Source organism: Larus michahellis, chromosome 15, assembly GCF_964199755.1.
Source record: "Larus michahellis chromosome 15, bLarMic1.1, whole genome shotgun sequence".
Lineage (NCBI taxonomy): Eukaryota > Metazoa > Chordata > Aves > Charadriiformes > Laridae > Larus > Larus michahellis.
Genome location: NC_133910.1, coordinates 9,505,462 through 9,532,596, shown reverse-complemented (window position 1 = coordinate 9,532,596; position 27,135 = coordinate 9,505,462). Strand labels below are relative to the sequence as shown.

Here is a 27,135-nt window from a genome sequence, read left to right as displayed (position 1 = left end):
TCAGGCAAGTAATAAGACTTTGAATTACACTGTCTTCAGTCATGTAATTTAAAAATGAGAAGGTGTGTATCAGTGTGGAGGCTGGATCGACTCTCTATTCTGTCTCTACCTACGAAAACCAGGGAAGAATAAATATTAGCATGTCCTGATAACAGTATTATTTCCCTGCACTAACCCCTGTAGAAGGCGGCTGCTGCAGGTCAGGGTGAGTGCGATGCGCAGACCCCGCTCTTTCCGCTGGCAGCACGGCTCTGGCAGGGTAAAGCCCCGCTTGCACCCAGAGCCCAGCACCAACCCCAGCGGGGAAGATGCCGCAGTTGTGTTCTGTGAGAGCCTGGTGTTTTCAACAGTGTAAGAAGGGAAAAGCGGCAGAAGAAATCAGCACCATGAAAAAACACTAATTAGAAGAATGGTCATAACCCTCTTTATTGGGGATCAGTTGCGTGTTTCTCTTGGCGTGGAGGCTCCTAAACAAACTAACGCTGGCTGCGGCGCCACAGAAGGGCTGTGGATGGGGTTCAGGACGTGTCCATGGTTTGTACAGTTTCATCCACCACCTCGATTTCCAGGAGTGCAACGTTTTCTGTGAGAACAGCAGTAGTTCCTTTTTCACACTTGTATCTCCCATACCTGTTAAAGAAAGAGGTGACAATTCAGCTGGACTGGAGCACCACATACGAAAACTCTCCTTTAAAATTTTAGAACTAACCAGCTTTCTCTGGAAGTTTCCTATAGAAGTTCAAAGTAAGTAAAGGAACTTTACTTACTCTAAACTCTAAAGTAAGTAAACTCCGTTTACTTACTGCAAACTCTAAACTGACTGTGCTAACTGATAAAGCGTCAGCTCAACAAGCATTTTTTTAGGAAACACACCATCTTGAAAAATAAATTACCAAGTAACTGGAAAGAGAAATAAATGGGATCTCATTATAGCATAGGACATTCTTGCGCTGTACTCTCACTCAAAGAACAAGCAATTTATTTATTTTTTGCAACTCTAGGATAATTTTACCAGTGTATTTGCTTTGGTTTTCTGTGCTAAAATTAGCTAACATTTAATACAAAGACTGCCTGTAATGAAGCCGTGCTTCTGAAATCTTAACTGTCACCCTTTTGCACAGTAGAATTCCAAAATCTCACTTAACATGTGTAATAATACGAAGTCTCTCCTAGCTGACCAGCTCTAGCCGTTCCTGCACAGAGTGAAGCACGTGAAGCTCTTGGGGAGCTGCACAGTAAGAAATCCAAAAGCCCTTTAACTGGAGCAGTGCAATTCTTTGTGGCTTTGGCCATGCTGTCTGCCTTAGAAAGAAGGATAAAAGCAATTTCTTTAAATCCCACTATTTTGGCAGCAGATGGAAAAGCTGTACAACTTGTTACACATAACATAAAAGTACATATTGTGAAATCCTTGAGCTGCCTTGGGCTGTAATTTCCCGGATTAGGCAATGATGTAGTTCACTGAGCAACATACCTGAGGGAGGTGCCAGCTCCTCTAACACACAGATTTTGCTCCCTTTAGATAATTCATCACCTCTGGATCCTGAACATTGTCAGTGTGACAAGACCACGATACACACTTAAATGTAACCCTGTTCCCAAAGAGTTCCATACTTGAGTGTTTATGACAGAAAATTTCAGAATTACACTCTTAAGGAAACGAGACAGAATAACGTCCCCTTTGTGAAGGATGCAGAGTATGGTTTCACGTGCTGTGCAACCCTGGCCTGTGTGAACACTGAGAAGGGTCAAATGGGGGGGGTCCTGCACTCAAATCTGTCTGGTGTGGGCAGAGGAGAGCTAGAAGGAAAAAAAGCCCAAGTCTCTACATAGTGGAAGTAGCCGAGAGGCCCGTTTGATTAGGAAAGCACAAATGCTTACAAGCATTTTTTAGTTTATTTATACAGGAAATAGGACTCAGGTTTAGTCCAACTAAAAAAATAAAAAAATCTTGTCACTACTGTATTCAGCTTTTAACTGTAAACTGTCCTTTCAAGACAGTACAGTGTATTTCTGGACAATTTTGAGGAAACTGTAGTGATAAAAACAATGTCTGCGTTGTCTTAAAAGTCTTGCACAGGGCTAGAGAGGGCCTCTAGAGATAGGATAAAACACAATCTCATAATCACGGGCCAGAGCTGTGCAGTTTTCTCTTGATTTTTGGTTCTGTGCTGCAGTGGGTCACACAGCGACTATTGACTGGCGGTGCTGCCCCACGCGGCAGAGCCTGGGCAGCCCTGCAGAGGGCACAGCCGTGCCACCCCACACAGACCTCGGCAAGAACAAGCAGGACAAGGCTGTGCTGCCACCTGCAAGCAAAAGAAACCCAAGTATCTGCCCGCTCACAAATGCAAACCTTCATTACTGCCTCAGACTGCCTGAAACGCAAGACCAGTCTCCTGGTGTGGTAAAGTGGGGGCAGGTGAGAAATTCATTTGGTTCCTTCACACATCTGTGCCACGAGCAGCCTCTACTCAACTGCAGGCAGCATCACTAATTTTGTTTTCTTGTTTAGTTGAAATTCAGTATACAGATCTATTGATTACTCTACCAGAATCTAGTATTACAGAAAAGGGGAACTGCTGGGAAGAGCACGGATAGTGTACGGCTTCAGCAATACTGACCTCTCCCCCTTCCTGTTGGCCACATCGTATGGACGGAGAAAATCCAACTTGTTCTTGCTTATAACACAGATATCTATGTTACTGCCGGAGCCCAGATCATTGTATATGCCAGCTGCGATGGCATCTCTCACAAGCTGTTTGGCTTCCTCTTCCTGGAAAAGTTAAAAAAGCTGTCATTGCACAAGTGTTGGCATTTCACAGAAATGTTTGTCCATGTGACAGTGGAAGCTGTGAGCTCTCCGAACAATAAATGAGCTCCCAGCGCCTCTTTAATCATCGCAGCACCGCGGAGCATTACCCACAGTCTGCTCAACAGTGGGAGTAGGGGCAGGGACAGCCTTTCATCCTGGGCACGATCCCCCACCCCTCAGGACAGAGCAGACTTGGTAAAGACCGTCAGGGAAACAAGATTAAGATTTCTGTCGTAATGAATGGAGAAAATAAATTTTACAATTTTTGTCTTCTAGGCTGTTGTGCACATGTGCATGACAAGCTCCCTGTAGTGCCCTCTGTGTAACAGTTGCATACAAATTAAAGATTCACACTAGTTTAGTTACAAGACTTCCCTGAGTAGGGACTATTTAATCATCCTCTGTAGTACCAAAATGATTTCTATGATTTTGTAACATAGCTGGGTTTGCAAAATTTATTTGGCAGCAACTGCCTTGCAAAGCAGCATGCTCTGTGCTGAACTGGGGCCAGCTACATTTTTAATTCCAGTCCTGAACACAAGTGCAGAATATTTAAAGAAACCCGCTGAAAGTACTGGTCAAACTGGGTACCATTGTCAAAATACCATTTAAATGAAAAAATGGAAAATTTGCTGCGGTTTCTTTTCTGCTGTACGCTGCAGAAATCCCATAGGTAGCTAAAGCAAAATATGTATTTAATACAGTTCATTCATACTGTATTTGCTAATTTCAAAAACACGTATATTTCTAAATTACTTCAGACAACTAGTAGAATCCTATTTGCAGCAAAACTAGAATAGAAAACTAGAACAGGAAATAAAGCTTGCTATTTTTATTGCTTCCGAAACCATGCATTCTCCTGCAAAAGTTCGAAGGGTTGCTTTCTTCCAGGTTTTGAAAAGCTACTTTCTTTTAAAAGGGCCAGTGCAGAGCGGCTGCTGCCGCCGTAGGCGCGGGGCATTAACTCGGCAGTGAAGAGCCCGGCCCGGCAGCGGCTGCCTGACGCAGAGACACATCACATTCAGACGAGGCTCTTACAAGGAAACATTTCATATTCATCAAACTCTCCTTTAAAACATTACAGCAGCTCTGTAATCATCTTCACTCCCCCCCCAACAAAACCCATGAATGGTACTGATGCGACGGCAGCAGAAATGCAAGTTTTGGTCCGCCCCATCCCCCCCTCCCCTGGCCAAGGCACCGAGCGGCGCTGGCTCCCTCTGCAGAGCACATCCAGTGCTATTAGAAATAATGCGACCCGGCCAGTCAATCCTTAGCTTTGCACCGTAACTGAAGATGGCGAGCATGAAGAAGTGTGGCAAAACAACCTCCTTGATGTATCGCTTTAAATCTTGTAACACCCAGGCACAGACGTGTTCCCAGTACCTGCACGCGCCTGTCCCTACCCCAGGAGATCGGCTGGGGCTTGACAAAGGAACTTACTCGAAAACCGTGACTGGAGCATGCCTGTTCCAGCAAGGAAAGACAAAGACTGAGCGATATCTCTGCACACACAAGTTTGGACTCAGTTTTATCCTCAAGCCATTCACGGCAGGTGCTGCTGTGCTGGCCCAGCACCGCCATAACCCGGCGCCCACTGCACCACGAGCCCTCGTCAGTGCTCTACTGCTATGTCACACGTTTGAATAATCTCCTGCCATTAGACACCGTGAACGAAAGAGCAGATATTCAATGCTGACTTTGATAAATTTGGCTTTTTAAAAGTTGCTTCACTTTAAAGCCCTCGGTGTCCCTGCCAGTATCCTGCCCCGCGAAGTAACGATGCCAAGAGCCCCGGCAGCTCCTACCGCGTCCGAGCGGGAGCAGCTGCACGAGCCCCAGTGTACAAGTGCAGCTGAAGAGGAGCCCAAAATTAGCTCAGCTACAACCGCGTCTGCTCCCAGCGCATACTCTGCATTCTCCCACCGTCCTCCATAAAAGAACTTGTTAATAACGGTATTCCTGTTCTAACAGCTTAATTAAGGTATTGACCAGGAGGGGGGCATTTTTTGGGGGTAAAGTATAGAAATTGCATAAATTCTTACTTCACTCCCAGTTTTATTAGCATTACTATTTAAAAAAGAAATAAAATGCAAAACACTGAATTACACTTTTTACGCAGGTGACTAGAACAAAAGCCATTCCTTCAGTGCATTTGGCAGCAGAACTCCAATAAGCAAATTATTTCCTCATTCAACTGACAGAAGCCTGCCCTCACTGAGGTACTGCATGCTAAGAGTATTTTAGTACTATAACGAAAGTAAACATACTAAAATAAAAAAGTATGCGTAGATATGTTTTAAAAATTAAACAGCAGTAAAACCAGAGTAATTTTAAGCTATTATGTGAGCTGTTAGTTTGTTCCACTCTCCCTTTTAATTTAATATTTTTCAGACAACAATGTAAAGCTTGCAGAGTCATCTCACTCCTGTAATTGAAAGTTCAATTTTATTTTTTGACTTTTTAAAAAGTACTCTATCAACTTACGGTTATCAAAATAGTTCTAAAAATATCCAGTACATCAGCCAAGCTCAGCTGCAACTGTACTGAGGAAGTCTAAAACTCGGCTTATTCCTCCTCCCCTTTTCATAATTTAGAAAGATAACCAGAATAGCCGCAAGAAAAAACCCCACACCGTTCCTGGGCAGAGACCCTGCACACCAAGCTCTAGCAAGCGCTGCGATTTTACACTCAGAAAACAGGGGGCTGGCACGGAAAGTGCTGACACGGTTTTAAGTATGGGGCATGAGTGAGTCACTGTAATAATTAATCTTAAAAAACCCTAAAAGTTCCGAGTATATAAGAGGAGCACTTCCTACTTTATGGTTGCAAAGACCAAGCTAACTGGGAATATCATTCTCTGGGGTCCACGCTGCTTCTTAAATGAGATTACAGCCGGAGTGATGTACTGTAACACACGGCAGTCGTGACAAGCAGCACTTTATAGAGCTATCTGTTTGTCTCCATCACCGCATCACACAATGTGTCCCAGGACTCCAATGTGCAACTCCATTTACCACTACATGACAAATGGGCAGCACTTGTAAAAGGCGCAAAGAGGTCCAGCTCAGCCGTGTAATGGTCACCACAGATGTACCCTGGTGCTTGAGGGGGGGAAAACAGACCCCCAAGTTCATTAAAGTGACCAGTAATGGATCTTTCAAAATGTGTCTTAGGAATAGTACAGTAAAGGCTAAAATAAATAACTCAGCATGGAAGGCTAATCTGAAATGGTGTTTGATAAATTATTTATAACACAGACAATTGTCTGCATTTAATATTGGCGCTACTGGTAGCATCTTTAAAAGATGATTTATGTGTTGTAATGCCATTAAGCTTTATATGGGCCCACTGCTAGCTATAAAGTCTGCTGAGATTTAGAGAATGAGTTTTAAACTGTCACTGCAACATCACAGTAGATAGAGCCTGTATTAAATCTTTACTTTAAACCTGTTATCTGGAGAGTTGCATTTTGTGGACACTCAGGAACTGATAGATTACCTCTCTGCAGCTGCTGCGGTGCAAGTCCCAAACAGCACCAATAAGGAACTTTTACACATTACTCTTGTATATGACTTGAATCAAGTTTCTCTTCTCACTTAAGCAATTTCCAGATTTCAAATGCTACTGAAGGACAAAGAGAAAAGATATTTCCTACAGAAGATGTGGATATTTCTACATCGTACCAATACTATCTTTACTCATAGCTTTTAAACAAGTTTATCATTATGCCTCCAGCCGTAACGGCAGCAGCTGGAATGGCTTTGTGACTGTTCTTTCTTTAACATTTTGTAACTTCACAAGCAAGTTAAACAGGAAATGCCCTTTCCAGATTTAAAAAACTGTAGCAAGTGTTTACATTTTTTAAAATTCTTACCGAAGTGAAATGAATACCTTCTGCAGGTCACCAGTATGCTGTCAGAGATGCGATAGGCACGCAGTATTCAACAGTAAGTCTTAGCAAGAATTTGAAGTATAGTGCACAATGAATGTTAGTATAGAATCAATATGATAGTTACAATTTCTGTAACTATAAAAAAATTCAAATACTTATCACACCTGTCTTTTACAGCAGAATGAAAGTTATTCAAATTATATAATGTGAAAGTTGATCCCACTTAAAGTGAGAATCCACAAGACCCAAGTGGGAAGAGAAGGGGAGGGGAAAAAAAAAAAAACAATCAGAAGCTTCAGGAAAGACAATGATAATAAAAAAAGTAAATCTATAAAGGAGTGTTGGGGATTTGGGGCTAGGAAAGTGATACCTCTTGAAGGACATAAGCACCTACAGAAGCATAATTAGACTTTGGAAGAGTAATCAGCAGACTGCAGCACGCGAGAGGATGTGTAAGTCTGCCTGTTGGGAGCAGCTGTGGTAGAGATCAATACGTAACTGGAAGCAACGCTGAAATCTGCTGGCTAAGTCCAAAGAGAGAACAAAACTGAGAAGCAAAGTACTTTGTTTTTCTTGTAAGGGGAGGTTGAAACACTCCATTAGTGAGAATGAATTTGGTTTGGCTCCCTTTTGAAGCTGGAAAGGGGCTGGCACGTGTAATTTATATCACTCAGGTTTAACCAAAAAAAAAGTATGCATTTCACGGAGTACCTCTAAGCAGACGAATGACATTCCTTGTTTCATAATTTTAATATTATTTTTTTTAATAGACGTATGCTACAATCAAAATAAGTTTGTTTTTCTTTCATCTTTCATCAGGGGAATGAAATATAGAAGTAGCCAGGCTTTCTATAGCTCTCCCCCTCACCCTTCCTCCTCCACCATCTTTTGTTTGTGCTCGAAAAAGTCACAAAAGAAGTTAGAGGCAGAATGCTGAGATTTAACAGTGCAAACGATGCAAAACAGCCTATTAAAACAGATAGATGTGATAAATATGTAGAATCAGGACTCCAAATCACAGAAAACACAATTAAACTGATACGCCAAATGACCACAGCTCAAAGAAATGTTTACTAGATAGAAGGTACAAGTAGAAAGAATTAAAGCGACGGTCACACCAAAGGCAAAGAGGTTACGAAAATCCCAGTCTGTAAGATTGGCAGCATCTGGGAGACATGGAGCAATAAAACACAAAGATGGGTCCTGGGAACAACCACCGGTTTGTGCAGAAGGAAGAATGGGCAGAAGTTAGCGGAATATTCACAGCACGCGATGGAGAAACTAAGATATCGAAAGACTGAAACTGTGCCCTGTATAGGTATAGAGATGGCATCGCCTCCGTTCTGCTGAATTTCAACCGTATGCTATTTTGGAATCATGTATGCTCTAAAGAAAAAACTTAAGAGGAAAGTGTCTTCAAATATTATATACAACTTTATTTAGTTTTACTGAACAGCTGTTAAAGACTAAGATAAACAGAAATTTAGTAGTTTCTAAAGCAAAAGTGAGAGGGGGAAGTGAAATAACAACTCTATTACTTTGTGTGTTAAACAGCTAAGTTATTTTAAATCAAGGTAACGTGTATCATGGTATTTTCCAGTTCTGTTTCCACAGCCTTATTTAACACGGAACTGAAATGCTCCAAGTTCTGAAACATTACTTTCATTCACTTGCAGGAAGGCAAGTGAATGACTCAATATTTGCACAACAAACAGTGTCAAGGACTCAAAGACTATTAAATCCGATTAGAATTTTCTCTGCAGAATACATCCTGTTCAAACACTGTGGAACACGCCTTGTGTTTGGAATGGTAACTTTAAGTATGTTTGTCTAAATTCTAACTTTTCTGCAAGCTTTCAAAGCTGGACTTCTATTGAAAAGTAAGGAAAACAGAGCCCAGGGCAGTTTTAGTTACGTACACCCCTGTATTGCCTGGCGCCACTGGGCTCCTGCTCCGGTCATCTCTGGGCACCTTCTCAAATGCAAAGTCCGCAGCGTCTGTGCCACCACCAATGCAATGCCGTAAGAGAAAAAACCCCAACTTGCTTAAATCCCTGGATTATGAACACATCAGGGTCAACGTGCTGCCTCCTTTACAATAAAAAAACCAAAACCAACAGTCTTATTAGGAAGTAGCAATCTTCAGCACAAATATGGCACGGGCAGGAAATTACGCAAAAAGAAATCCGAGCACAGCACTGACCTAGCAGTCTTGTTAAAACTCAGCAATTTGAGTTTTTACACAGATGTACCTACTTTCATTCATTAATAGATCATAGAATCATAGATCAGGTAATTCTTTAGTGCATTTGATATCAGTTCTGTTGTGAAAAAATGTTAGTAAATGTTTATTTTTCTAACTGTTTTCTACTAAGAACTTTTCAAATAAAATGCACCTTAGTCCCTAATTATTATTCCCAGTGATTACAGTTTTTTCATGTTCGGATGGTAGATGCCTGCAAGCCCAGACTCATCACCACCTCCCCCTCTCTGATATTGTACACCACACAAGTATAATAAACCATGTTAATATTTCATACCAGTGTGAAATATGCTGGAGTATCAATTCAACATCTGCTGTCTTTAGGGTACTGGCGTCCCGCAGAGACACTTTCAATTTGTAATTGAGTTCTATACTGAATTAATCAGCAGTTTATCTTTTTTAGTAAAATAACGTCTTCCCACTAACCTGGATTTACATTAACAATTTATGCCAAATTACCTGCCAAGGCAAGAAACTTACATGATTCGGAACTACTATTCAATAACATTAGTTCCTATATGTCATTCCTTACATGAGGATTAGTACAATACATATTTCCAATGGTACAGAATTAAATTACAAGCTCCTCTCACAACTACAGGATTTCTTTTAATGCTATTCCCATACTCTGAACTAAGAATGAATACGAAAAGTCATTTAATCCATTACTACTTATGTCTGGATGAAGTTCATGTTTTACTAGGGAACTGATTCTCAAAATAAGAAGAACTCACTCAACAGTAAAAGAGCTGTAAATTCTGCCAGGCTGCACGTTCTACTCCGACAGTGCGATATCCTTGGTTTTCTGTGCAGCTGCGTTACCGTACAGTAACAAACTGAACCTTAGCTACCAGCGAGTAGTCACATATGGAAACCATGCAAAAGATGACAATTAAAATTACCATGTATTATAACTGCGTATTAAAAAATGAATATCCAGCACTAACATGTCTGTCTTCATATGAAGCAAACCCCTGTTCGTATGACTGTTACTTTACCTCTGAAAAAAGGATGGAAGGGGATGAAGGTCAACATTTTATTTAGAAAAAGAAGTCTTGGGCCCTCCGGTAATTTTTCCTTCCTAATACACCAAAACGCTCCATAAAGGTTATTGGCTGGGAGGGAGCCTCCCCGCCAGCCCAGGCTGGCTCCCACCCTCCGCTCCTTCCCATTCCCTCTCCCTGCTCTGACGGGAATCGCACTCAGCCTCCACAGCCCTCGCCGCAGGAGCGGCACAGGGCTTCGTGCCATGTGAAATATTTCCCAGTATGTTTTGCCTGTGTTCTGCAGTTACGGGAGATATACAAACTGAAACAATTTAAACTGGAACACCTGCTCCTGAGAAATGCATCAAAAATAATTACCTGTCCTGCACCTACCCTGTGCAGTGAAATCATCTCTTAACACGGAGCCCTGCTTCCGACCAGCTTGTCTACATTATTATATACAAAGTTTAAGTGTTACTTTCATAAAGGTGAAAAAATTGTTGCTCTTTGTCATGCAGCAAGGCTCAATTTAAACTAAGGTAAAACTGATTTCCCTCAATGCAGTCTGTAAACAGAAAAGTAGAAGAAGGTGCTACTCGGTATCGCGGGTAACTCAGACTGATGTTGTCGGCAGCTTCCCACCTCATCTCTGCACAGAAATTGGGCTTTGATATATTCAGAAAGCACACCTCAAAACACTTCTCCAGGAATCCTAGCCCTTCCAGAGCACACCTACTTAGCACGTTTTAAATCAGCCTCATATTTCCTGTTTAACATTAGTGCCGCAAAGGAAATCAATCCAAGGCACAGATCTGTGAAGGATGGGACCAGTACTCGCCATCCAATGTGTCAAGCAGAAACCAGGTTACCACAGAATAATCTTGATCTAATCTAAAAATAAGAAACAGCATGATAAACCTTTATTTTCTGGATGACCGTCTGCACTAAAACCTGATATTTACCCATGGAAATTCGTGTGTCTGAAGGAGACAGCAATACAGGTATGTAAGGAAAGCATGAAATCCGTATCACCACGAGCTCTGTCAGAAAAGGCAGTGAAGATATGCCACTAACAGTCTCAGTTATTGTCACCAGGTAATGAAATAAACAGATACACAGAGCACATAAATACTAAGTACTTATTTTTGTTCACAGAGTCAGGGTTTCCCCCCCCCCCATTTACTTAATCTCTGTGTTTGACACCAACAGGGGTTCAAGTATCTCAGGCAGGCTCTTCAGCTTAACTCTGATAGTCTGGCTTGATCTCTATTGTCTGCTGCCTGAGTGCAGCCGCCAAACCTCCCAGCAAGTGGTCACCTTCCTACCGAGTCATTAAACCTCCGAGTGTCAGCTGGCGGGATTAGCCTGCAGCCTCCCACACCTGAGCCCTATGGCGGGGACACAGGCATTTTGATCACCATCACTAATGAATACAGAATTCATATGCAGCTTGTCATTGCTCTTGAGCCTCGAATCACACAGATGCAGGCTAAATAAGACTGATGAGACAACTATTGTTGAAGATTAGAGAGTTTTGACAGTTTCCGAAAATAGCTCAGTATTATTGTCAGTAGTTAATAAACAAAAATAATACCACCATATTGAGGGACAGTAGGAAATACGAGCACGGAAACATTTGAGTGATCTGTATGTCAGCTGCTTGAAAACGAAAGAAAGTGACAAGTTTTCGTAATATTTTCGTACTATGCCTGATGTATTCTTTACTGAAAGAAGAGGTACGCAGCGGAAGGTACATTTAGCCTACTTTCCACTTCGACACAGCAAAGACCGTGAGTGCACATCGAGGACCTGGAGCTTACAGCTTCTTCACTTACAGGGACATGGGGCTGCTCAAAGCACCTCAAAAATCAGTGGCGAAGCCAGAAACGAAACTGGGGACCAGAAGAGCCTGAGTCTACACATTTTGCAACTTCCAGTCCTCTGCCTTGCTATAATTTCTTTGTGAACACATCTACCCCAACAGCTGCAACTACTAACTGGAAAAGGTTACTACCTCCAACTCCTCCTGTCTGTCCCTCATTTCTCCTTTTACAGAGGATTACCCAAACCTGCCAGCTGAACTGTTCCCTAACCTGTCTTTGTCAAAACCAAACAAGTTAGCAAAAGCAATCACTGCAGAATGACCGCAGAAGCAAACCTGGCCAATGGATGGAGGAGTGCACGTCTGGCAGGAGAGCAAGACGCAGTGCTTTGGACGGCACGGCGGCTGCAGGAGCGCAAGTGCCTCCGCTGCAAGTCGAGCGCAGTCGGAACAGCCCCCCCTTTTGTTTTTAATCTGCTCCTACTCCTCCAGTATTTTTGTTTTCATTCAGTACCACTTGATTTCCTGCCACACTTAAAAAAATTGTATAATAAGTGACTGTAACTATAATTTCACGTTTTTGGGGTGATCTATTTTAGCAATAATTATTAAATATCTGCCAGACTACCTCCTTCCATTTTTTTCCCCAGCTATTCTGTGCCCCTGAACTCATTACACAAAGATTTACTTCCCTTTCCCCGCAATAGTTCTGCTTTCTGAGGCTTCTACTGATTCTCTTTCTTCTGGATCCTCTTTTTATTAAACCTGGCTGTTTTGATGAAATACAGAAAAGAAATGAAGTTACGAGCAGCCCATTCCCTTGCTTAAACATGAAGCTCTTGTCAGAAGGCTACCACATAGCCTCGCTGTACCTCAAGTAATTCTTCTACAGACAAAAAGCTTCTACTTTTCAAACAACAGAAGTCAAATAGCAGAACAAAATATATAATACCCCCCCAATCACCCTAGGAATTCAACCACCACAGTATAGATATACTCAGAATTCCAGCATTTAATACTGTACACACTTTTTTTCCCAGATCGTGACGGTTTCCACATCCACTGACTCAGAGTATTTCTTTACTATTGTTTAACACCAGAAGGCATGTATGCATTTGCAGAATCCGACTGTAAGGTTTAAAAACCATGTGGCTACTCTATTGAAACTCTATTGAAAGAAAAATTGGCTGCAATGAAAGATCTAAGCTCAAAACACTCTATTAGATGTGCTGTTCTTCCACTTACATTTTTTTAAAGTGGATCTATAGCTGCCCACATGACAGATTAATATTGTTCCACAGTAGTTAGGTGCTTGGCATTACATTTTTGAAGCATCTACAGGCCTTCAGGGCTGAAAGTGTTCACATCTTCAGCAATCTATAATGGTTCCTCTAGAGGCCAGCACTTGCTTCATAATGAAACATGCCTCCATAAATCAGACTGCAGAAGTGGCACTTGTGTACGTCACCATCTATCTTTGCGGTTTCTCTGAAGGATGTTGGGTAAAGATCATCTCCCGGCATTGCAACCAGGGAAAGGACCATCACAGTTGGCATTGATAAAGCATGTGCTACTTAAATCTGAAGACACACTAAGTCTATGGAAAAAAACACATCCTGCTGGTGTTAGCATGCCTCAGGCAGTGGTAGAAGCTTCAGCAACTCATCTTCAAAAGGCAGAGAGCCAGGGCTCTAGAAACCTGCAAAAATTGGCTAAGCCTGCAGTCTTCTTTTTTTATTTTATTATTTTTTTGGTTTTTTTTAAGTTGAGCATCTTCAAAGTCTACGATTCTAACTGTAGGGCACAGCAGCTGCCACTGCAGATTTGATCCTCTCAGCTTTTGGCAGCTCTCAACTTGAAATTCTAGCAAAAGAATTTTTCAAGTTGCTATTATTGCCTGTCATGGATTTATAAATATTGTGCACTATCTGCTGTGGCATGGCTCTCATGGGACACCAGTGCATGCCAAAAGCATAACAGAATGAAAAACAGTTCCTATTCTTCAAATAAATGCTAATTTTTTTAACTGTGCTCACACGATGCGTTTGGTGATCAGCTTCAATAGTACAGAATATATATCAGAGGCAAAAAAGCTGATTGTCTTTTCCAGTAGTATTCAGCTGCTACTTTCATTAAGCTTGTTTAATTACATTCCAGATGCTAATTTGCAAGTCGATACCAGAGGGTGCAGGACAGTTTGCCTTTGAATCATTTTTCTGTGATGTGATGGTCTTGAAGCACACCACTACCCTCCAGTAGCCCTAGCAAGATATTCTGACAATTAGCGCGAAAGAAAGCAGTATTGATCCCGACAGAAAAATATTAATCCTCTACCATTTTATTAAATTAATCTCCAGGAATTTTAAGTTTATCATCATTGCCATTTCATAGCAAATTTTATGTTAAATATACATAGTGTACTTCAGATTTAATTTGTTTTAATTTCACTAGAAATGTACTTTGTTATTTTGTTACTTTATGGGGAAAAAAGCCCCACAGCTGACTCGAAAGGTAAATATTTTAAGCTGGAAGCCATAACAGTATGTGAAGAAGTGTTTAAGAGTACGGTTGAGCTTTATCACCTATAACTTTGCTGGTTTAGTTAATACGATTACTAAATTGTTATTAGCTAACAGAACATCTAGTAAAAACAAAGGAAGGTTAAGGTGCATGCAAGTCTCAAGGATCTAAATATCTATTTCAACAAATCGGTAGGCTGCATTTTTACATGCTTGTTATAACAGTGAGTATCTGCTGCCATTTATGGTTGTGTATGAAGACAATTTAATTAGGATGACCTTTCTAAATAAGAGAAGTTGGAGATTTACCAATTTCTGGTGCCTTTTTCGGTTGCTCTTACACAAAGAATGACTTAAAATACAAGCTTGAAAACTAGCTGAGAATAAGATGAAATTTTTAGTTTCACAGCACAGCTCTCTGACATTTGTGTCTTTGAAAGCAGACTATTATGTTGTGGCTGTTGATTCCAAGGATTTGCAGTCCACGTTTTCAGTATGAATAGCACACAGGCCCAGTACTCGGTCACACAACAGGCTGGAAAAAGAGACTGTCGTTCTTACAGCAGCATGAGGGGAGAAAAAAGAGCAGAGAGTCTATCTCTATCTCGTGGTTCTTTCTACCACTCATCTAGTGTAACGCCACCTGCAGAAGAAACCTGAGTGCCCGTTAAAAATATTCCAATGTTTCTGATAGCATTTATAAATACACTAGAGGCCAGGAGCCCAGTGTCTTCAGGTATTGCCCAAAATATTACAGCAACACAGGAATCCTGATCTTACTGGTTTTTCATCATTTTGCACACCTACAACTATTTAATATATACTGACAGAAAAGGAGCCGGTTCCAGGAATAACTGGAAGACTACTACTAACTCTTAAGCAGTTTAATTACTGGAAAACTTCCCAAAACAAGTTGTTTGAATTTTGTTCTTTTTTAAAAATCAACTGGTATTACACGTCACATTTCTTCATGAGATGTAACAGGGTATGACACATCACTTAACTTTAAATTTAATTAATTGGTTTTAGAGAGGAACTCAGTGGACTTATGGGATCATCACCTGAAAACGTACTGCAGTCACACCAACATTTGAAGGGGAGGAAATGACCCACAGCAGCTGCATTATAAAAATGCGGAACATCTGAACATCTTTTCTGAAGTAAATCAACTTTTTCCTTTTCTATGTTATTCAGTGGTAGTAAATAGCTGTAAGATTTGTTGTATCTGCATTTTAGGCTGAAATGATTGCAACTGTTAGTGTTACAAGTCATTTTTAATGGGTTCAACTTTCAATTTTGTGTTCAATACTCAGTTTTTTCTTTACTGTGAAATTATTAATCAATTGGAATGAGAAGAAGCATTCACAGAAAGTCTGAAGAGATTAATGTGGTTTAAAAGGGGGCTTGACATTACTGAGGCATTTTACAAAATACAGTCACAGAAAGACCTTTAATTGTTTTGGTTTTGTTTTCATCAATAGTCTGTCTGCAGATAACTGGATTTTTCACTGTTCAGTTTAGCAGGCACTGAACATGGTGTGACTTACTGTAAGGAAATACTAGAGATAATATAAAAACAGTGTACGGCACACATTCATGAAAAAAATAACTGAGTAACTTATTCTGATCTTAATCATGACACTCCAGCTTTTAGCTCTGCTGAATGATTCTCTATAACGAGCAACCAACCAGTTTTCCGTTTTTATCAAGATCATCAGCAAAACGCAAACAACCCACAACCTTGTAAGTCTTCTAATAATCAGCTTTTAAGTAGATATTAAAAAGAAAAGTGCAGTTACTAGTTCTGAACCTACCCAATCAACCAGAAATTTAATTGGTTTCATACACTACTTGAACATTTTTCCGTTGCTTTTACAATCACGCATTGTCTTTTCAAGACTGAGAGAAGGACCAACTACCAAGGGAAAACCAGCAACAGTGACTACACAAGGGCTGTTAAATTCCCCAAAGTCAACTATAACCAGTAAGTTGTATGTTTTTAAAGCTTTCACCTACATTCAAATCACACAAGTTTTCCATATATAAACTTGCAAGAAGCTATATTTCTTTAAATTTATTTTACCCATCAACTTTTTAAAGCTTTGCAGTAAGCTGACATTAGTACATTTTAAGTGCAGGGAAACTAGAGCAGGTTTAACATTTTAAAGCTTCAAACCTCTAAAATTCTTACAATCATGAAGATTATTGAGGGAAGAAACACTGAGCTTTAAAAAAAAAAATAAATCTTACCTCCATGTCCTGTTTGTATTTATCTTCGAATACTGCCATAGCTGCTAATGATCCAGAACCTACGGTAACAAAATCAGGACACCTATTTAGCCAGTGTATTTAGTACAGTATTTTTTTAAACAACAAGATAACAAATATCAGCAGCACAAACCAGACTCAAAGTCTACCTTAGCTTACTATACACTCTAAAGTGTTTACCCTCTTTAAGTCCAGCACCTAATTTAATCCTAAATCTATAGCTAGTGTACACAAGACTTGTCAGGGACCCTGTTCTGACAGCCTTTTTCTTTTTACTATTTTGAAGACCGAGCTATGAAAATGAGGTTAGAAAAAGGGAGTTAACTGGATGCCACAGTTTGTAATTCCTACTCCTCCATTTCTCCTGTCCCACTTTTGTGCCTAGCCACATTAGAGGGTATGTCACTTAATACTAAGACACTCAGAATGAACCGATTGCTTTAACGAGCTGCCCTGGCACAGTCACCTTTACGCACGGGGATGAGTACACTAGCACTGGTAACAGGGTAGCTGGCTGCTGCCATCAGGGTATTTCCCATATCTACTTTAAAACAGTTTACTATGCATTTACTTTGTGCCATTATTTTTACATTGAACAATAACAGCTGAATAGACAAAATGACAGATAAGAAAACACCAGTTTAACGTTACTTCTCTTAAAGGATGCAGTGCAAGCGTAGTAATAGAACAGAAGCCATCTCTACCCAAAGCACCGTAACTGCAGGTGTTATAAATGTGCTTTCCATAAATTAATACGAAAAGCAGTATGATGCTATTTAAAAGTGTAAACTTGCTTTGTTCAGAAAGAATGAATCTTCAGGAAGATGTCCGTCTGTGGCCCCAATCATATTTCAGAGAGCACTACTTTTGGGGAGTGAATAAAGTTACCTGCAATTTTTTACTCCAATTAGAAGATTTTTTGGCATTTATTACTTTTTAACTTGTTTTGCATACTGCTATCTGTTTAGCTGGGTCACAGAGAAAGCCATATTTTCTATTTAAAATGATTTGTGTATATCGCTTGACCACCTCAATGGTTTAGTGAAAGAAAAAGGCAGCGATTAAACAGTTTCAAATGAGGTGTCCTGCTGATTTTATCAAGTCTGCTGAATGTATAATGAAAAAAGAGAAGCTGACACTGACACTGTTGAGAAAATACAGACTACCTTATCTGAACCATTTAAGGAGGTCCAATTATAGATCAAATTTAAAGGGTAGAAACAGCAGATTTACAGACACAAATCAATGAACATGGTAATCCCAATGAATATGACAGATATTCCTGTTACAGAATATTGCTGTGGTTGAGGATCATTACCTTTACAGTACCAAATACATCACATCTAAAAGCAGTAGGACACTCTAAGTGTGTACTTGTATTACAGGCAATGACTATTCATTTACACCTTGGAGCAATACATGACTCCATTTTTTAAATGCTGAAACTGGGAATAAAGAAGATTTTTAAGCAACTAATAGCAGAAATGAACCGCTGATACAAACAGCTGGTATCACAGAACAAATCACAAATAAAAGGAATTTTACTGATCCTTGGGAACAAGGTCAAAATAAGGTGTGTTCCAAAACAAATACAGGACTTGAACCATAAAATAATTCTTCTTGTGGAATGACACAGGAACATTTCTAATGGGGGAAAAAAAAATAAAAATCTGAGATATGGTCTCAAACTAAGACCACATTCTTACTATGCTCAAATAAAGGCCTACCAGGAAGCCTCAAAACTAGAAAAACAATCTTACCCTTGGATAACAGTTCTTTGAAAAAAATTATAGTATAAAGACTAAAAAACGTGCAAGAATGGAAGTATAAGAAGTAATATCTGATAGGAATTACTGCATTAAAGCTACTGAGCTAAGGAATGTCTTAATTTCTTAAAACTTCTACTGACAAATAAAAGTTTTCAATAACACAAATATTGCAATAATATCACACATAGCTTAGACTGGATTCATTCCTCCAGCTCCTTTTTTAAAAGGAGTTTCCAAAAGAACCTATGGGTAAGAACTCAGTAGACTTATAAAGAAGAAAAAGGTGGGGGGGAAGGGAGAGACCCTTACATTACGTTACATGAAATCCTTTATACATAAAGAATTGTACTGTTAATTATTTATCTCACTATATTACCAAGGTGCAAATAAATGTGAACTTTACAACTTCAAATAAATAAATGCAGACAGTCCTGTAATATAAGTTTTCAAAGAGTTGTTGTAGGTTTAAATAAATTAAGATTCTCATGTAGCCATTTACATCTAAAACCACAATCCCAAGGAGGTTCTAACAGAACAGGAAGTAAAGCTGGAAAAGTTTAATAAAATAGGGCCTTTTTTTCTCTGCTGGTTATAAATCCTAAATGTAAGTTTTATAACCTTGCATTTTTAAAAAGTGCCTTAGCAAAAGTCTCACAGCACAGCTAAGCATTCTCTGAAAGAACAGATTCCTGAATCTTAAATAGCACAATGAAAATTCTTTACTCTAATAGCACCAGTTGTAAACACCGTTTTTAGAAACACAAATAGATAATATTTCTGAGTTCCTGCATCAAAACAAATCATCTGCTGTTTGGCAACAGCAATATGAACTATTCTGAAAAATACTAATGATGTGCATGTATTCACCTGTAGCACATTAACTAAGAAAACCCCCTCAGTCCTCCCATTTGCACTGCTGCGGGACTGAAAGCCCATCACTTGACCGCCCATGCAGAAATGCAGAAAACCAGCAGCGGACAGTTGCTCACGAGGACAGTTGCGAACTTCACTATCCAATTACACCGACTTCCCTCTACTTGTCAAATTCCACATACGATCCAAACAACCCCACAATGTTCCAAGTAGTTCAACTGAGTTGTGAAAGCTATGCATTGTAACAGGAGAGCCAGCAATAAAGTCTGTGAACTTAAGTAAACATTGGAAGTATGGTTTTCTTATTGCAGTACCTATAAAAGCACAGAAAACTTAAGATATTAAGGGTCTATGGAGAACTTGTTTGTATGTGGGGAAACAGCTGTTCTCTTGTCCATGTATTCAGTGCCCACCAATAATTCATTTTTAACAAGCGTGCTTTGCCTTTATGTAGAAACAAGCTTAACAACTCCCAAACATAATGTCTGGAGAAAGATAAAAATCCAAAAGATTGCAAAACACTATCCATTAATTAGGAATCAATGTTCCCACCTCATACACACAATAACTGATTTAAGTCACTAACAGGATTCAACACTGCTAAGATGCAGCAGTTCAACCTCAAATCTATTAAAACATTCAGGAAAGCTGTGAGATAAGGTGTCATTAACTACTGCTTTTAACTGAGCTCAGATTCAAAGGAACACCAAATGAGATATTCATCTTAGATAACTTTACTTGGAAATCTTAACAGCACACAACCAATGCAGAAATAGGAAGTTTTCTTTGTTGGATTTTTTTTTTTTTAAATGTTGGAAGTTTACAACTGTTCTGCGTGTGAGCAATAAGGATAATTAAACCAAAGTATAACTGGTAAAGTCATTGTATATTTGTATTACATAACATTCAGAAAAAAAACTTTTCCGCTAGATTTTTAAAACCCACTAACTGCTATGAACAGTTACACTTCAATAACCTTGGAAACAATCATCAAGAAAAAATGCCATATCAATTACAAAGTGTTTATTTTGCATACGTTTTCAGTAAGCTGTACTTTAGAAACAAATATTCAGGAAGTATTAATCTAGCATCTAAATATATAAAAATATGGATTGCCAAACAAATTATAAAGAACTATAGAAACTGAGACGCAAAGCTGTACTTTGAGCCAAATACTTCTCAGTCTGACCATTAGCACAAACCACGGAAGTTACGAGACCATAAGAGATTTTTTTTTTTCTTCTTTTAAGAATCATTGTAATTTCGTAAGTTTTCACAACTAAGTTAAGTTATTCAAAAATTTTCTGGACTCAACTGTAATAAACTCACTTTAAAAATCCCATTTGGTCGTTACTTGAGCAGTTGCACCACTTCAGTATTGATTTAAAGTGAAAGATGATTATTGATGCATAACAAAAGATCTAGCTGACAATAATTTCCACCACGCTTTGCAACTGCAGTAGCTTTTCTCAAACAGATGAACTGGATCTTTTTAGCAGAACATTCACTGAAGACAACTTCTTATTGCTAAGCACAGTCCATTTTCATCACCCAAGGACCTGTTTGCTACCTCCGCCTGCCACACTGGAGGATGTGCAGAGCCTTGAGAGAGTAACATTTAGCACTTCCCCATCCATCAGTGTCAGGGTTCCCTGACAGGGCAGTTATTCACACACTCTCATTGTTATTCAATTTGCTGTTCATTCTAGGTAAAAATTTGGTGATCTCCACAGCCCCATCGATTGGGATCATTTTTCACCCCAGTTCCTGGCTGAGGGGCTGAGTCTCAGCAGCGGTACTGCTTGTTGTGCAGGACGACATTGCCAATGCATGAAGAGCTGATTTATGAATATGAAGCAACGCTGGTACCAGGGGACTCGCTTCAGCCACTAGAGACTACTGGAACATACTTACTGTTTCTGAAAGCTGAACTACAGACTTCAAGTGCTTTAATTTTATGCACGCATTTCATTATAAGTCTTGGCCAGAAGCTTTCCTAGACAAGCCAAGCAATCAGACAATCTTGCCTCGTTTGCTGAAATCCAATTTTGTCCTTTGTCAGCATAAACAGTTTAATTTGATGTTTTCACTCCTGAGTAAGCACTGAGGATCTTTTAAATCTCCCTTGCAAGGGAGGATACCACTCTGTCCATCCACAAACGCACTCCAGCTAAATAAAAAACACACTCCAGCACATTAAAGCAAACAAAAACCCAACATCTCAACAACCTTTCCTATTTAATACTGAATTTCCAGAAATTAACTGGTCAAAAATACATACCCTGATTTAATAAACTGCCCTTAGAACACTTGGGGGTGGGGGGAGGCGCGGAACCCAACATAAAACAAACAATAGATTAGTCTAAATAAGACCAAAATAAAATACCAACTGCTATCTCCAATTTGACCCTTGATACCTTTCCTGACGCCTCAGTTCTCTCTCTCATTTATATGCATAAGCAAATCTTTTTACTAAAATATATCCTCATCACTGGAGAAAGCATCAGTGTACTGGGTGTAGAAAGGTAAAGGACATTTATGCGGAGAAGGGCTTTGTTTGACAGCATAGACAAAAGTCACATGTAATCACCAGATGCAGACCTGGTACAGCTGACAGCAAATCAAAGCTTAAGCTACAATGAACTTAATCCACTGATACAGCACTTCCTACTTGTTTGAAGGTGTTCTGCTACTATGTTATTTTTGTGGAGCAAAAGAGGAGTGTCCAGGATTCTCTGAAATTAACACATTTTAAAGCTTTTAAAACATAGGCAGGAAAGTAACCACCTACGTAAGTGAAACTGTGTGACTTTAATTCAGGCAATCAGCTACTAGCAGCTGTCAGTACAGAGTCAGTTATAGTTTTACAGTTAACTACAACATTGGATATAAGGCAATTATAAGAGTCAGGCATTTACATTTTTTATATATCAAAGACTAAACAATGACATCACATGACCATTACATGGGTTTTACTTGCCAAATAAGTAATTTGCCAGTTCCTAAGCCAATGGCACCATCTATTGGTCACCGTTCCTCTTACACAGTTAACCTGATGATGCAGTTTAACTGCTGCACTGTTTCAGTAGTGCAAAGACCCAGAAGAAAAAGAAAAACCTTTAACATTTCCAAGAATATACTAAGTAGAGGTTTTATCTACAGATGCCAATGATGAACAGAAAACGAGTAACTAAAATGAAAGTTATATTTTCCCCATCACAAAGTCAGCATAAAAGCTGCATCAGACAGTCTAAATCTGATTTACTCATCTGACACATTTAATTTCAGATCAGTTTTCTTTTCTGATACATTTATTTGGACTCTAAATTACACTTCCATAGCTCTACCAAAACCAAGCTTTCAGTTAAAATCATTCAAGTCTTCAAAATGAAACGCAAGCCTGAAATGTATCTTCTTGAGCAATTGGAGAGCAAAAATATTTGCAACCCTGGTTATATTTGGAATTTTACTTTTTTCCAGATATATGATATTCTCAGTAGAGCATTAACCTTAAAAGCCACAGATGAAAATGCACAAGAACATTAGTGTCTCAGAAGGCACTAGTTTAATCTCCTACCATTTTTTACTCTTTACTCCCAGATCACTGCCTATAAATCACAAAAGAATTCAGAACTTATGAAACAAGCTCTGGACTACTATCGAAAATACTTGCTTTGCCAAAGACTGGACAAGTTCTATAATATTTCAAGATGTGTGTGTCCTTCCCTTCAACAATGCATGCATTATTTCCCATCTCAAAAAAAGATACAGTGCACTACAATTCACTACCACAAAGCACCTTCTTGAGTAAAATACAGCTGCTACTTAACAAAAAATATAGAAATACAACAGGCCAAAGGAGACGCGAGGCACATTTTTTTCACCTAATGAAAATACAGAAAAACTTCAGGCAGAATATAGCTCTCCAAGTGAGACTTTGTATGAGCCGCAAGGTAGGACTATCCGCAAAGGTTTGGGGTGTTTTTTTTCCCCCTCAGCAAGTTTTTGGGAATCCCACAATTTTCTTGCTTTAAGGTATGCTAGGGAATACACAGAGCAATTTTCCTAATACTAGTTTTTTGGCAGCTTAGATTAGGTAGCATAATAGCCCTAGTTTTTGAAGTGTGAAAACCAAAACAAAACAGCGCACCTGCAACTTTATCTTTGAAGTCTGAGGCCCATACAGATCCCAGCAAACAACGGAATTTAAGTACAAACGCTTTAAATAATAATTTGAACTGTTCCCCCTTTTTACCAGGCAACTGGGTTACAATACTGAGCGTCACTTACCCATGGTAACGTAAGGCAATTTGTCAGTTGATCCATGGGGATATATGCTGTAAAGATGAGGTCCCGTGACATCCACTCCCCCTAAAACCAGGGAGGCGCCAATGTAGCCTTGATACCTAGGAGCAATGTTTATACATGAATCTGAAAGTCCACAACAAAGCTATGGTTCTTAATACAATGTATGCATTTGAGAATTTTTCCATGATTGCATCAGGTACATCTCCATAATAGAAAAACAATTTTACTATCTGTGAGCAACAGTTTATGAAATTTACTAAAACATGGTATATTTCAGTGTCAAGCAGAACAAGCAGGCACTGGCCAAGCAAGTAGGCTGGATGACACATTTGTGCTCACTGGGAGAGAACCTGAATTACTTTTCAAGCCTTAAAAGAAATTCCTGTGTCTGCAATTAAGTTTTGATTTAGAGACTTCAAAGAAAACATATACCTTCACTTCCTCCATGAGCTGTTCTTGGCTGCTTTAACTTCTCAATCTATTGTTTTGTGACATGCTTAAAAAAAAAAAGGCAAAGTGCCCAGCAATACAGCATTAAGTGACTGACCTGAACTATCATCATTTATCTCAGTCACTTGGTTGCACAAAGTATTTTTTTTTCATTGCTTTATTTCACCTTCCTGGACTCTTTCCAATAGCTTGAACAATATCTTTAGTTGAATACATTAAATTTCATTCTTTCCTTCTCTTCCAACAGCATTTTTTACTTCTGCAAAAGACAGTACTAAAATACTTAAAGGGTTGGAGAGCACACCCTCAATCTAAGGGCATGTTCTTTGTCCTGCTGCTAGTTAGGAAGTTCAACTGCCATACCATAATGGTCTGCAATCAGTCAAGCGATCAAATAAAATCTTAAGGTAACCGTAGGATAACTTCCAACCATTTTATTCACTTATCTCACTATACCACCAGTAGACTTCTATATTAACAGCTATGGACTTCAAATGGTTAAACATTTTATTCTTATGAAAATGAAATAAATTTTAAGGTAGTGATTCTATTACAAGTCACAGAAAATTCTCAATTTTGCAAGCTTGCACGTTACAAGACTATTACTGCTCCAGCCATCTCACCAGAAAGATAACACAACAGGTTTCGTCTGTGTGATCAACAGTTTATTAAATTATTGTCCTTCTATTTTTGCTATGTAAACACTGACATCACGGTACAACTATAGTATTGATTCTGTAAAACACCATAGACTCGATTTCTCAGCTCAAAAGCCTATGAAGCAAAGAGCAATTATTAAATCTTTCCTTAAGTCTTGTTATGAAGGTTAAGTAGGCTGAGGAAGGACACCCCACCACAGGAGCTCAAGACCTATCTGGTGGTTTTAATAGTATTGCTGATAAATAAGAAACCATTCAGCTACCTGAAAAGCATTTGCTTTAGCATTCGATTAGCTGTGACAACTCTTGGAAGTCGTCCAGTAGAGAGTGAATGGAGCTCCAGATTGGAAGAAATCATCTGAGTTGTCATTTCTGTATCTGCAGCTGTTCCTGCACCACAACAACTGAAAAATATTATAAGCAAGTTAGGAAAAGGTGGGGAGGACAGGAAAGAGGCATAACTCTATGCTTTAACCAACAAGCAGAAATTTTCTCATTGTAAAACTGCAGAGCCTAGGTTCTCATACAGTCAATATTTTTAGATACCCCAAATCCTCAAGCCTTCCTAATAAGTTATCATTTTAAAGTATGCCTTAATATTTGCTGTTAGCAAATGACATGGCTAAAAATCCCAATACTATTACCAACAGCATTATACCATAAGCAATTTTAATACTTACTAGATATTAGGGGAAATGAAGTGTATTTTTGAACAGTTCTTGTCAGCAACAACCATTCCTTCAGTCGCTCTCGTATCTGCTCCAAGGACCACGCCATCCTACAGAAAGGGAGAATTATTCCCAAAGCCTCGATGTCCAAAGGGGCCCTTCCTGGCACCGACGGCGGCACCTGCAGCGCCAACCCGAGGGCGGCTCGGGGGAGGCCCGCAGGAGCCCGGCTCCGCACAGGCCGGGCCGCCGTACGTGACTCAGCACCGCGGAACCTCCGCCACGACCGGCGCTGGGCCGCCGCTTCCCGAGAAGGCGCCGGCAGGGCCGAGCGGCCTTTCCCGGCCCCAGCTGCAGGGCGAGGGGCGGCCGCGGCCCAGGCCTGCCCGGCCCAGCGGCGGCGAAGCGGCCCGGCGGCAGAGGAGCGGCCCGCCGCCCGGCCCAGCCTCCTGCCCGCCGCCCAGCGCCGGAGGGACGCGACCGGCGCCTGCCTCACCTTGTAGACGACACCGGCGATGGTGGTGCCGGTCTTGCGGGGGGCGGGCAGCCGCTGGCCCTTCTGGACGAGCTCGGCCTCCAGGAGGGAATTCCTGCAACACAGGGCGAGAAGTGGGGCCGGGCGGGGACCTCCCCCAGCCGCGGCCCCCCACGTCCCGCTGCCGCCCGGGCCCAGCCCCACCGTCCCGCCCGCGCCTCACCGAGCACAGTTGTCGAAGCTGAAGCCGCCGCTCGGCGCCTGCAGCACGGAGACCGCCGCCATCTTACCGCTCCGGCGGGGACGGGCGGCACCTGCTGAGTGCTTCCGGGTCAGCCGCCGGCGCGCGCGCAGGGGCGGGGCCTGCGTCCGGCCCGCCTCTGTCAGCCCAAAGGCCGCGAAATGGCGGCGGCAGCGACGCGTCGAGGACATCGCTGTGGGGCTTGGACGGGGGGCTCAGGGGTAACCGGCCTGGGAGCGCTGGGGTCTCGGACATCCCAGCGGGGGATGCACCTGGCTTCGGTTCTGCCCCGGGCTGTGTCTGTATCAGCCCTCCGTGCTTGGGGCCTGTTGGCGGTGTGGTCACAGGCAGCGTTAGACAAAATCTCTGGTTCTTAAGGAGGAGGCCTTGCAAAACGCATGGGGCAGCAGGCATCGTGCGCGGGGCACGGGCGCCACTGGGCTGCGGAACACGCTGAGTTTAGCACTATAAACTGTGGCTGGTGGCGTGTTCAGTGCGGGTGGGGAGGGGTCCGGCCTGGTGTGGGGCCTGGGCGCCCGGTGCTGCCCAAAGGAGAGGGGCCTGCATGGACAAACCGCAGCTGAGGTGTTTTATATATACTGGGCTACTGGTGTGTGTTTGTCCTGTACCACTAAATGAGCCACATTACCCCATTCCTCCATTTGCTCATCCAACTGCAGGATGATCTCCAGGGATCGCTGGTTGGGAAGGTGCCGTTGGTCCCTGGGGAAGGGACTGGCTGGAGCAGGGAAGGACGGGAACGGCCAAGGTGCTCGTCCAGGCTCTGACTGCACTTTTGTGTGTAAACTGGGGTTGTCTCGTTATCCCTTCCTTTGCCTTTGCTTTACCACATTTAAAATGTCAGTAATGCTGGTTTTACTGGGCTGCAGGACTTATCTAATGGGTTTTGTAAAAAGCTTTGAGACTTTCAAAGAAAATGAAAGGGGAGATGAAGGACAAAAAAGGGGAAAATAATCCCAAACTTTTATGTTTAGATCTTACAAAGAACCTATAATTACATGAGAAAATGTAAACCTACCTAAAATTGCTGTGCTGTTAACATAATGGTTATATGGTGAAAGAAAAAAAGATAAATGGCCTTTTTCAAAATCAGGAAAGTCCTG

General features: G+C 40.8%; 1 protein-coding gene across 1 annotated transcript; it reads right to left on the bottom strand.

Moving 5' to 3' along the window:
* Nucleotides 1–401: 401 nt before the first annotated feature.
* Nucleotides 402–26,116, bottom strand: PSMB7 (proteasome 20S subunit beta 7). Its single transcript, XM_074609351.1, has 8 exons — nucleotides 25,994–26,116; nucleotides 25,792–25,885; nucleotides 25,308–25,405; nucleotides 24,891–25,031; nucleotides 23,501–23,616; nucleotides 16,551–16,609; nucleotides 2,625–2,776; nucleotides 402–630 (listed from the first exon to the last, which is right to left on the bottom strand). Exons 1-8 carry the CDS (start codon nucleotides 26,053–26,055, stop codon nucleotides 519–521), a joined length of 834 nt encoding a protein of 277 aa, XP_074465452.1. The 5' UTR covers nucleotides 26,056–26,116; the 3' UTR covers nucleotides 402–518.
* Between the last annotated feature and the right edge of the window lie 1,019 nt (nucleotides 26,117–27,135).

Excerpts from the sequence above, each read along its gene's own strand:
- PSMB7 (XM_074609351.1), bottom strand. The coding sequence starts at position 26,055 with ATGGCGGCGGTCTCCGTGCTGCAGGCGCCGAGCGGCGGCTTCAGCTTC. Across the intron at positions 25,032-25,307 it reads TTCATTTCCCCTAATATCTA|TTGTTGTGGTGCAGGAACAG; the intron begins GTAAGTATTAAA and ends AATATTTTTCAG. Across the intron at positions 631-2,624 it reads GCCAACAGGAAGGGGGAGAG|GTATGGGAGATACAAGTGTG; the intron begins GTCAGTATTGCT and ends TTTCTTTAACAG.